At 40.6% G+C, this 13273-nt stretch overlaps 1 protein-coding gene across 8 annotated transcripts in view; it reads left to right on the forward strand.

Annotated features, from left to right (window-relative positions):
• The window catches only part of inpp4b (inositol polyphosphate-4-phosphatase type II B), a 179484-nt gene that overhangs the window by 141297 nt on the left and 24914 nt on the right, over nt 1-13273 (forward strand). For all 8 annotated transcript variants that reach the window (XM_040023896.1, XM_040023897.1, XM_040023898.1 and 5 more), the window contains 2 exons: nt 5514-5697; nt 12358-12684. In XM_040023896.1, coding sequence (XP_039879830.1) covers nt 5514-5697; nt 12358-12684 — 511 coding nt within the window. The remainder of the gene's footprint in view (nt 1-5513; nt 5698-12357; nt 12685-13273) is intronic.

Here is a 13273-nt window from a genome sequence, read left to right on the forward strand (position 1 = left end):
TCTTGTAATGACTAACTAGTCCTGACATTTTGGAGATGTTAGCTCTTTGTACAGTAAAGTTACAGCGGGATACAAATAACATCAGGCTGATCCTGCCACGATTTGTTCCCCCGGTTCAAATCACGGACAAACAGGATCCCACAGCTGTTTATGTTTTTAAACCCATTTTGCACAGAGAGGCATTTTTTTGAAAAATTTATTGATAGCAATGTTGAATATTATTACACAGGAAAAAACAACTACACCTAAAATAATCACACCGTGACGCCTCTGCCTTTCTAAATGGAGGGACAGTAACTGTGTGTGTATGTAAGCGTGTAAAACCTGCAGATAGAGACAAAATAGAAAACAAAATAAGATAGAGACAGAATCTGCAATTCATCTCATGTAAACAATAACGTGGCGCACACCGTGACATGAAAAAAGGCACATACCTTTTTTGTGACGAACTCTGTATTCCTCTTCCACACGTAAACGCAAAAAAGGAGTTTTAAAAAATCTCCGTGTGCGCGTGGGTGGGGGTGGGGCAAACATTTTTCTTGTAATACAAAGGGGGGGGGGTAGCAAAAAAAGTTTGGGAACCACTGGTTTAGCATAACATGCAATCATGAATTTCAGTGATGCGTTGAAATTGTATGACACATGCATATTATTAAAAACATAACAACAACAAAACTCCCACTCAGTTTAAATCAAAAAGTCTCAGTTTGTCCCTTTGAGGGGGGAAAAAAGAAAACCAGTTCACTTGAAATGCTTCATGCATTACTGTATGTATGGAAATGTAAACTAATGAGTCTCTGAGGTCTGTAGTCATACACATAAATATTCATGAAATGCATACAGTCTTTACAGTTGGCATAGTCGCTGGACAAATGACTCATTCATGTTGTGAATTTTAATGAACACATTAACATTCTCTTCTCATACTGTTTGGAGCAATTGTACACAAAAGCAATACTCGATGTAAAAATATTTCCCAGTGGCACTAATAATTCTCTTATTAGTAGCATCGAATCTTTTATTTTCTTTCCCAATTAATTTCTCACTTCTTTTGTGAGGATTAGATATGATGTTGCAATGCAAGTCTCGCAGACACAATAGATCAGGCATTCAAAACACTCTGATAAAATGGCAACAAAGGTAGAAAACATTAAAAAGCTTTTATTGGAACCAATTTAAGTCAAACAGAAGGTTTTGGTCAGAGGGAGGATTTTATGAGTTCGGTAGTATCGGGTTACACTGTGCATACACTGTGCATTTCTGTCATCCTTTTGCTTTCTTGGGATCATGTTTAAAACACCTGGAACACAACACTCCAAAATTACATCAAAGGTGGAAAACGCACCCAGGGCTTGAAATGACACATCCTCGTGTGCTGCCCTTTTGCCCACTCATTAAGTTTCACAGATTTGCATTCACAGATTTATGCTGTTTTACCTTTGCACCATTTGCTATCTTGGTAGACCTGCTTGAACTGACAGCCATGCTGATGAGGCAATTAAAGTTCCTCGCCTTAGCCGGCCTTAGAGGGGATCAATTCTGTCCTCTAGCATCAGGTGGCGGGTCCCAACATTCATTATTGCCTGCAAAGGCTCCCTAATGGGATTGGATTTGTTCTTATGAGTCAACAGGGCTGTTATTGAATCTGAGTTGCTGAAGCAGTTGTCCTCTTCCTACAACTTTCTCCTTTGCCTCTTTTCTGAAGTGTCTTTGTTGTTGCAGTCCTGAAGGATTTTCTTTTTGGTTTCTCTTTAGTTCTGCATAATGTACTAAGACAGATGTAAGCTCACAGGGGATGAAAAGGTATTACAGACTTTACTTTGTTGCAGTAGATTATTCACTTTAAGAATTCTGTGTGGTGCGTATCATAGCGTTTGGTGGTATAGTTGTGGAAGTGGGGATAATAGAAGTGAGTAAGTAGTAATGTTGGGGTTCTGTGTGGTGTAGTACTTCACACAGTTTTCCCTGTGTCTCCATCTCACTTAGTGATTGCTTTGATTAGCTTTAAGCTTGTGGGTGGTAGTCCTCCAGGGGGCTCATTAGCTGTAATGACAAGGCCAAGAGTTTAAAGTTAGCCAGTCACACATAGTTGGTAGCTGGTATCTACTACGGCTAATTTCTTAAGGCCTTCAGCTTTTCACATTTATTGATACATCAGGTAACAGAGTTTCACACAGGGCAACATCTAAAGAACCACTTTCTTTCTCTCTCTGCAAATTATTAAGAGCGCTACAGAGAATTTTGTATTATATTTTGCCCTCTTTGTGTGCACCCCTCCCTTCATCTCCGTCTTTTCTTTTCACTCTCTTTCTTATGTCAATTATGCCTTAGGATGTGGCTCTGGGGTCTGGCCTACATAGAGGTTTGCACTCGAAATTGTCTCGGAGGGTTGCAAATGAATGCCTCGCTCCACGCTACATTTGGTGGCAGGAAGTCAGCAGAAACTCATTGAAAGTCACTGGAACTTTACCCGAGGAGAATGTTTGATTGGAGTGATTTGCCCCGAATCTAGAACTGACAAAAGGTGTTTTTGTCTGCGATTAAATAGCTCCCTGGAAATGAAAAGAGGATTCATTATTCATAAAGGGAAAATGGGTTGACATTGGACTACAGGTCCAATTTGACAGTTCAGACTAAGTACCTGGAAAGTGTTCCCTCTGACACTTGCATAGTAGCAACACGTACTGAAATGTGCTCGGGAAAATGAGTGTGCCGAAACAATATGTTTATAGTCAACACAGTTAATTGTTTATTATTTAACCTCAACATAGAGATGATGATCCCCCTGAATAATGTACTTCTGATCAGATGTGAAGGGATTACTGTTAAGCTTTAGTGGAGTTGTTGTACAATAGGAATAGCCAATGTATTTAATTTTACTGATGTCGTCAGGAGCTAACACTTGTGGTGCAAGGTGCCAAAAAGACACCTAACAAAGTGTCAGTGTAATTAGATATCACTACTTACTTTAGGTCACCCTTGAACTACCTGATTTGAACAGCCCAGCGCTGCTCACGATGCAGGGAATTTTGTTTCAACAACAGCCTTCTTCAGCATGCACTGCAGCATTGAAGCCAGTTGGACCGTATATTTTTCCTGTTAGTCCCTAATATTGAATGTTACAATAACCCAGGTATTTCTCCAGTGGATTCAAAGCGAGTAGGTGGATGTCAGGTTTACTGCCTCCAACGCAGTCTGTCCAGACGTGTATCCCACCAAACCATATTCCTGTGTGAGCTACCATGTGAGAAAGGGCAACAATGCACGCTATCTCAACCTGTTCCTCTGAAATTGTTTGGAGTTAAGTGAAAACTGCTTTTTTGAATGAAAGCCACTGATGATACTGGTGCTCTAAATCAGCGGCTCTGTGGTGTGGGAGTTAACACTTTCACCTTACGATCCCTGGTTGAATTCTAGGAAAGGACACGCCCAAGGGAGGGTTAAATCAGGAAGGGTTTCCGGGACAAAATCAAACAGATCCATCTGCTGTGATGACGCCTTGGGATACAAGGGAACAGCTGAAAGCTCCTTTACATGTACAGTGGGGCAAAAAAGTATTTAGTCAGCCACCGATTGTGCAAGTTCCCCCACTTAAAATGATGACAGAGGTCAGTAATTTGCACCAGAGGTACACTTCAACTGTGAGAGACAGAATGTGAAAAAAAAAATCCATGAATCCACATGGTAGGATTTGTAAAGAATTTATTCGTAAATCAGGGTGGAAAATAAGTATTTGGTCACCTCAAACATGGAAAATCTCTGGCTCTCACAGACCTGTAACGTCTTCTGTAAGACGCTTTTCTGTCCCCCACTCGTTACCTGTATGAATGGCACCTGTTTGAACTCATCATCTGTATAAAAGACACCTGTCCACAGCCTCAAACAGTCAGACTCCAAACTCCGCCATGGCCAAGACCAAAGAGCTTTCGAAGGACACCAGGAAAAGTATTGTAGACCTGCACCAGACTGGGAAGAGTGAATCTACAATAGGCAAGCAGCTTGGTGTGAAAAAATCAACTGTGGGAGCAATCATCAGAAAATGGAAGACATACAAGACCACTGATAATCTCCCTCGATCTGGGGCTCCACGCAAGATCTCATCCCGTGGGGTCAAAATGATCATGAGAACGGTGAGCAAAGATCCCAGAACCACACGGGGGGACCTGGTGAATGACCTGCAGAGAGCTGGGACCAAAGTAACAAAGGTCACCATCAGTAACACACTACAACGGCAGGGAATCAAATCCCGCAGTGCCAGACGTGTTCCGCTGCTGAAGCCAGTGCATGTCCAGGCCCGTCTGAAGTTTGCCAGAGAGCACATGGATGATACAGCAGAGGATTGGGAGAATGTCATGTGGTCAGATGAAACCAAAGTAGAACTTTTTGGTATAAACTCAACTCGTCGTGTTTGGAGGAAGAAGAATACTGAGTTGCATCCCAAGAACACCATACCTACTGTGAAGCATGGGGGTGGAAACATCATGCTATGGGGCTGTTTTTCTGCCAAGGGGACAGGACGACTGATCCGTGTTAAGGACAGAATGAATGGGGCCATGTATCGTGAGATTTTGAGCCAAAACCTCCTTCCATCAGTGAGAACTTTGAAGATGAAACGAGGCTGGGTCTTCCAACATGACAATGATCCAAAACACACCGCCCGGGCAACAAAGGAGTGGCTCCGTAAGAAGCATTTGAAAGTCCTGGAGTGGCCTAGCCAGTCTCCAGACCTCAACCCCATAGAAAATCTGTGGTGGGAGTTGAAAGTCCGTGTTGCTCGGCGACAGCCCCAAAACATCACTGCTCTCGAGAAGATCTGCATGGAGGAATGGGCCAAAATACCAGCTACTGTGTGTGCAAACCTGGTAAAGACCTATAGTAAACGTTTGACCTCTGTTATTGCCAACAAAGGTTATGTTACAAAGTATTGAGTTGTATTTTTGTTATTGACCAAATACTTATTTTCCACCCTGATTTACGAATAAATTCTTTACAAATCCTACCATGTGGATTCATGGATTTTTTTTTTTTTCACATTCTGTCTCTCACAGTTGAAGTGTACCTCTGGTGCAAATTACTGACCTCTGTCATCATTTTAGGTGGGGGAACTTGCACAATCGGTGGCTGACTAAATACTTTTTTGCCCCACTGTAATTCACATTGCAGCTGGTTACTGGTTCAAAAATATTTTTCATGGATACAGCAGGTCCTTGTACCTTGTTTGATATCAGTGCTGGACGTTTCCTTACTAGCACTACCTACTAGCACTAGTTATGGTAAATGCTATGTTAAGTGGTCACTAAGAGAATCAACATCACAGGTCAAAACAGTTCTCACATGAGCTTCTGTCCAGAGCAGCTATATTCTCAATGAGATAAACTCGTGTGGAGTGGAGTTTTATTCTTATCTGAACTGGGGCTCTTTCAAACCTCTCCAACCTGCTATAACTATTCCCAGTTCAGGGCCAGGCACTGCAGTCTGATGTTTTTTTTCTCTCTCTTTTTCCTCTGTCACAGCTTCAGCACTGCCTACCAGTGTATCTACTACTCCCCAGAGCACACAGCCAAAGCTCAGGAGGTACTCAACATCATGAGCCTCCTCCAGCCCCTCATCACGAGGTTAGTGGACCAGCTCCTTCAGGCTGCCCATGAGCACTCTTCCCCTGGACTGAGGGATGCACTCAAGCACCTTTCTGACAAGGTGAGGCAGCACTTAAGCCTTTCATTTGCAATCACTTCCATCTCACCTATCTCTTTATTCCTCTTTACATCAAGCTGCTGCAGTACACAAAGCATAGGTATGTCGTGCCAAATGATTTTTACCTCAGAAACGAGAGCCCTATATATTAATCTTTAAATGTGGTGATAAGTTGATGAAAACCCAAATTAAATGGCTGCCCTCCAACAGGAGTTAAAACACCAAAGAGTTACTTTGCACCAGCTTTGATAATCTCTGACTGGTAGTTGGCTCACCACGAACAAAAGCTGCAATATTCAGAAAATAACTTTAAAAACTGCAGTTGCTTTGAAACCATTAAGCACACAGAGACATGCATATACTAAACAGACAACCCCAGGAATAAATCCATAACTCATCATAAAAAAGGCAAACTAACAAAAGTGAATAGCAGCATGGAGGTTTATGGAGTTGAGGCGTTTTTATCAGTATAATTAATGAATTACATCTGGTGCTGTCAGATTGCAATCTGTTGTGGGAGAGATTGTTTTTGCCACAGTGGAATAGAGCCCAATCAGCCTGCTTAATTGGTACATTCGCTCTGTCACCACTTCCTCTCATCCTTGATTAGACATGCACACATTGGCCAAGTAAACGCCTGGCCTGGTCAGCACAAGCAGTGCTGTCCTCTGATTAAAATCTCAAGCTGTGTTTGTTCATGTACGTGAGTGAGTCTGAGGGTGACAGGAGGATGAGAATGTGCCTCTGTGTTTAAAAGCTGATGTGGCATGACTCTCTTAAAATCCCAAGCATTTTAATCATGAAGATAACGCAATATATGAGTATTTCACACGCTGACACCTGCACAAGCAAGTCGACTCATTTTGTTTTGTTTATTTGTTTATTTTTTTCAAAAGTCTCAAAGGAATGGTTTGACATTACTGGGAAAAGGTTTATAATCTTTTTTGACCACATGAGATGATGAATACATCTGTCGTGTCCATATATAATGTATGAAATTACATATTCTTTACTTAGCTTGACTTAGCTTATCTTAGATTATCTTAGATTAGATTAGAGTATAGACTGGAGATGAGGAAGAAAATTAGCCTGATTTTATGAGGTAGCTTTCTATCTGCTGTTTGACTACAGTTAAAGCAGTACTAAAATTATTCCTTTATCTCTTATGAAGTAAAGAGGTTTCACAGTATTGATGATAAATGTGACATTTAGAAGAAGTCACAGCTAGCTAGCTAGTACCACAAAGTGCTACCAATGCAAAATCACACTGGATAAGATTATGGATAAAACAGACACTTTGCATGGATTAGCACTGTGGGATTGTCTTAGATGCTAAAGAAAAATATGGTGTGTTACAGTTTAAAAGTAGAGATTGTAATAATATTTTTTGTGAAATTATTTAGACCTGAAAGTTTTATATAATCACAGCCCTATGAAATAAATGTTTGTTGTGGTTAAAAAGTTGCCTGAAGGGTGCTGGTATAGCTCACCTCGTTGAGTAGACAACCCATACAGCTGTTGCAGGTTTGAACCCTCTCCAAGACTATTTATCATGTGTTTCCCGCTGGTTTCTATTCTAGCTTCCCTGTCTTCTCTCTACTGTCCCATATCAATAAAGGCTTAAAAGCTAAAAAAAAAAAAAGAAAAAAAAGAAAATCCAATAAAATAAAAAAATGTAAAAGCAAACTCTTCAGCCGTGGACAGCAATGAAGCACCCAGCACATAGTTTGTGCTGAGTTAATGGCAGAGAAAATGTGGACCTCTGCAGTTACTGAGTCAGCAGAGCGTTGGTGACTTTTACCCACTCCGAGTCTCAACGCTCGGTGATCTGTAACTTTGGTCGTCTGCCACTTTGTGGGTGAGTTGCTGTGCTTCCTAAACCCTTCCACTTTGCAGTAAAACCATTTACAATCGACTGTAGAATATCTAGGAGTGAAGAAATTTCACAAGCTGACTTGTTGCAATGTTGGCATCCTTCTACATTACCTCACTCAAATTTTGTGAGATCTTTAGAATGACCCACTGTTTCACAAATGTTTGTAAAGGCAGACTATATGGTTGGTTGCTTGGTTTTATACACCTGTGGCAAACACCTAAATTCAGAGATTTAGAGTTGTGGTCCACTACTTTTGTCAGTATAGCGTTGTTTTGTTTACCCTGGTTCGTCAGCAGCAGTAGCCTCATTTTTAAATTGCAACATGTTCAACTATCACGCTCATAACAATACTGCAAAGCTTGCAACAAAATAATTGGCATAATCATTTGACAATAAAAACTAATCATTACTTGCAGCCCTGTTACAGGCAACATCCTCTTGTTTTCAAGAAAATTAAATGTATTTTCTGTCCATTAGACAAAATATACTATTTCTCCTGTGAGTAGAAAGTTTCTTGAATACAGAGCATGTGTTGCACTTTAAAGGAATGTGGGAAAAATGACACTGCCATAGAAAAGGTTTTACACCGAAGCACTGCCTATGACTTTTCCTTCATAGTTCTAACCACCTGTGTCCAGACCCAGTGCAACATTTTACTCCAGTGCTTTTTGCCATACACTTTCTGATTAGTTTTGAACATGGCCAATGTGCTGTTGCTTTTCTATACGTGGTAATGATTCTGTTGATGATGGTGACAATAATAATTTCACTCTGATGATAATTATAGTGAAAAGGCAATTGCAACACGTCCCCCCTTCCTCCAGCTGTGTCCTTGGGCAAGTTATATGTCCGCACTGTAACGGTTACCTGGAAAGACCCGCAGGTTTGCTCGTCTATGCATGATTATATCAGATGATGCTGTGTGTGGAGGTCATGAATGCAGGGGTAAATGTCCTCACAGCCCAGTGTTGCTGGAATCTGACCAGCTCTATTCATTCAGCCTCTTTCCACATTTAAAGTGAAGTTGCATAAACTGAAACATTTCTATTTTTATCACAACCAAACTGTGCTCATCCTTCAGGGTAAAACCATTTGAAACCATTCGGGGTGAACAGATTCCCACAGTTCTTCTTTAGATCAAACCTAACTTATATTTTTTTGTCGGAGTGCACAGAAACATTTTCAGACTTGCACTCCTGCTCAGTGAAGATCACATCAGCAGATATTTTGAAGAAAACAGAATGTCTCCCTGAGGGATTTCGAGCATTTCAGATCCTTTAAAATGGGTAGGTGTTGAAGAGTTACACTAAGGAATAGGTTTTGAATGTGGGGGAGCAAAGTTGCTTTGGTTAAAGCTGCAGTGCATTCCTCCTTTGCCCAGTAGGGATCTGCTGGTGATAGTTTACTTTGAAAACATATCTATATGGATCTTACAGTAGAGTGCATCATTAACATTTGGACTGCACTTCACTGAAGATCCTAATCTTAGTGGGTACAAGCTGAGTTTAATTTTAACACAATTCAGTGATTACCCGGTTGATTGATATGCTTCCTTTTAATCTAATCCCTTCACATTCATCCTGAAAAAAATGCATCGGATTTATAAGAATATCATTTCACCATCAGAGGGAGTTACTGTTTGAGCACTGGCACAGTCGAATAAAAAATGAGTTCTCTGACCTCATGGTTATGAAGTGCAAATATGACCTAGATTGTTTTACAGTACGCGGCTTTCCTCTGTAATCTCAAGAAATGAATAATATGGGGTGGCATAGATTGTGAATTAACACAGAGGTCAGATAAGCAGAGTTTAGTTTGAATATAAATTTACATTTTGATTGCCCAGTTACTCCTTATTGTTTCCAATACTTAGTCAAATGTGGCTCTTTTTTTTCTTCTCATATAGAAAAGTGTTTTGAAAATATCTTATAAGACTTCATATGCTTATGTCCCAACCTATCGATGAATATATTTGGGTTTTTTTTTAATTTAATAAAAAATTATTCTTGTTAGTCTGAGAAAAAAAATCATAAATGTCCAAACGGACTCATGTATAGTATATTCATAAGTCATTTGGATTCATACAAGGCATTTGAATTGGGAAATGAATATATATATATATATATAAATGTTCTTTTATAGCACTTTTCTACTCAAGTACTCAAAACACTTTGTACAGCATCCCTCACTCACCCATTCATACAAGCAATTTCTTCTACACCTAACATTCATGCTTCAATGAACACATCAGAGAGCAACTTGGGGTTCAGTCTCTTGCCCCAGGATACTTTGGCAGACAGGGATCGAACCACTAATCTTCCAAGTTGTAGATGACCTGCTCTACCTCCTGAACTACAGCCACCCTAAGGGTTTGAATTAAATACAGTGGTGTTTTGTGTCTAGCTGTTGTTTGGCTTCTCTTCTCAAACGTTCACCAAATGCTGACCTGGAGGCGACAGAGTTGAAGATTTCAAGACTTTCGTTGGGTTCCTTGATTATCGGGGACAGGATTAGAATTGAATACATTGGAGCGGCAAAGGAATGTGGACACATTGGACAAATGTTGAAGGTGGAACTGCCACAGACAGGATTTGTGGATGTAGTGAAGGAGGACATGTAGAGGGTTGGTGTGATAGAGGAGGGTGTTACGGATAGGGTGACACCAAGGCATATGATCGATGCTTTGGCGATACCTAAAGGGAGCAGCCAAAAGAAGAAGAACAGTTGCACACAATAGTGGCTACATAGTATAGTTAACACATTTGAGTAGTGTGTTAAAGATCCCTGTTTCAAGGAAGAGACACAAATTCCTGGGAATGTTGTGGCAGTCAGGACCAAATGAAATCCATGGATCCAACATCCAACAGCATACTTTGATGGTCAAACCCAATGATAAATAGGGATAGGAGATGGATCATAAGCTCCCCCTGTGATGGTAGTAGAGTTAAACTAACAGGTTGTACTCTACTATAATTGGGTGATTGGTAGAGATGTTCAATGTCAAACCAGTTAAAAAAAAAATGAATCTCATCGTCATAATCATTACAGACTCTTCTGTGAGTAGTGTTGCTGTCCCCTCTGACCGAAACCTCTGACACAAGTTAAGATGGATGTTTTTTTTTTCTTCTTTTTTTTTCTGCTCATTCATATTGATGAGTATTGAAAAATCAACAGAAGCAACAACTGTATTATTAATGATTATTATTTATGTATACTTTATTATACCAAAGATCATTAGAAGAGTGACTCAAAAAGTTTGAGAGAATGTGAATTAACTAATTAGTGGCTATTAACATGTTAGTTGACCCCCAAAAAACAGAATCATTTTGGCCTTGGTTGCATCTCCCTGTACATGATGTTGTTACTGATTGGTTTAAGAAGGACAAGGAGAAAGATAACTGGTGAAGTGTGATGACTTTAAACTCACGGGGGTTTGATTGCATGGTAAAATATAAGTGACAAAAAAAGTAGCTTAAAATCACCCGCGGAGGAATAAAAGCAAAAAATGAGAATGCCTTTTACTTGCATTATATTATCTTTATAAATGTATATTATTATCAAGAATCTGTTGCCAAGGAATAAAGATTGTTGGCACTGCAAATGACCTTTGTGGTGTTGCATTGTCATCCAGGTTTGATCACATTTAAAGAGGCTTTACTTGCAGGTAGACAGTATCTATTAAGGAGCAAAGGAGAGAACACATTTGCCAAAGTGCAATCTTGGAAGCACCAGCTATCATCCGACAACCATTTAGATTTTTAATTCACTTTTTAGAATCTGTCTGCATTCACGATTAATGACCGCCGCACAGAACAGGAAGTCTTGGCCCCGGATATCCATCAGAAGGCCCTAAATTTTGGCTGTTGTGATCTGATTATGGCCAGTGTGTCCCCATATTGATCACGTTGATGTTATCTGCAATGAATAATAGATGTTCGCCTTAACAAATCAACAAGCTGGCACTACCGTATTTTAAATGGGTCACGAGCTGAGGAAAGTTCAGAAACACTTCATCCACACGCAGCTTTTGTCAGTTCTGTTTCTGGGACAGGACGTTTTTAAATAGTTACCTACCTTCTTGCTGACGAAGCAGTCTCCATAATTCCTGTCACTTTCAATAATCTCACTATTCAGTCAACGGAAGAGAGGTATAGGAGCAGGAAAGGGCTGTTTGTGTGGAAAATATATGTATGTAATGACCTCATAGGTTTCTTTTCATGGAGGGCTTGGCTTATGTGTTTTGTTCGACTGCATTTCCTGTGGTAATAGAATTGCTTATTGCAGTGGTAACTCAATTACTCTCGAGAGCCCTTATCATTTTTTACGCAGCGGCGGCGGCGGGCGTAAGACTCCTTGGTACCGGGATCATCATCAACTTACAGTAGCTGGTGAATTTAAGATCAAAGGAGGTGTGCTCCACGGAGCAGCAGGCTGGAGGAGGAGTAATTGAATTGTTTGTTCTTTGTTTCTTTTCTTTTTTTTCTTTTCTTTTGGCTTACTGACTGCGCTGCAGTAATGGAGAGCACCTCCTGAAGGAGAGGGTTCATTTTGCTTATTTCTTTTCACTTCCTCTGTAAAATAGTTACTTGCTTCCAAGTTCGCCTCCACCAGTGTTTTCTTCGACCCGTTCTCCCTCGGCAGCGTGACAGTCTCTCTATATCCCGCTCACTTACTCTGTCACTTTTGCTTTTTCAGCACTTAAATTTGTATTTGTTGTCCTATCGAACAGTAACTTTCAGTGTCTATCTTTTTTTCCCTCCTATCTGTCTCTCTTTTCTTTCCTGCAGACAGAACAATTCGTTCACACACTTAAGGATGAATTGGTCAAGAGTGCACTCCTAGCGCTGCATGCAGCGCAGCCAGGCTACGTTTCCAAGAACCAGAAGTCGACTCGGGCACAGAGCCAACACCAAGGCCACACAAACCAGACCAATGACCAGAATCAGAACCCGATTCAGGGACTTCCAGGCCACAGTCCACCGACGTCGGTCACTGAGACCACAGTGGTGTGTAATAATGTGGAAGGAACCCAAACAACTGCTGGAGGAGAGCCTTTGTCACTGAAGCACCAAGACACCATACCCCACCATAAAGAGTACGATGAGGAGGAATGGGTACGCCCGACTGCTTTTCTAAGTCATTTAGAAACATTCAAAAATTGTGATTGAGTTATCATTTTATTTTAAACCGGTGTGTTTTGACAAACTGATGTTTTCCCTGGTGCTTCTTACAGTAGAGCGCACGCAGGGGGAAGCCGAAAACTATTACTGTATTAGAGATCTGCTATGGCAAATAATTACTCACAAAATTAGATTGCATACCAAACATTAGTCTTTTAAGTGGATTCTTTTCTCAAAGGGGGTTTAAATATTTCATCATGACAAACTGACTGCGGAAGATAATTACGCGGTATCCTTGTCAGTGAATTTAAGCCATCTCGCTTCTTTTCATGGACGTGTCTATGGCTGTTAGTTTTCTTTGTGTGTGAGGACAGCATCTGCCACACTGACAGCAGGAGTTCATCGTGATTTCTCCACACCAATGCCTAATTATCTCCCGCCATTATAACGTGTTCAACCCATATTTTTAAGAAGAAAATATCCAAAATATGTATTCCCCCACCCCCCTTCAACACACACATCCACAGAGAAAAAGTGTCAATACATCAGTGACCTGCAGGAGCTCAGGAGAAGAAAGAGAAAG

Source organism: Simochromis diagramma, unplaced genomic scaffold (genome assembly GCF_900408965.1).
Source record: "Simochromis diagramma unplaced genomic scaffold, fSimDia1.1 OVJJ01000302.1, whole genome shotgun sequence".
In the NCBI taxonomy this organism is placed as follows: domain Eukaryota; kingdom Metazoa; phylum Chordata; class Actinopteri; order Cichliformes; family Cichlidae; genus Simochromis; species Simochromis diagramma.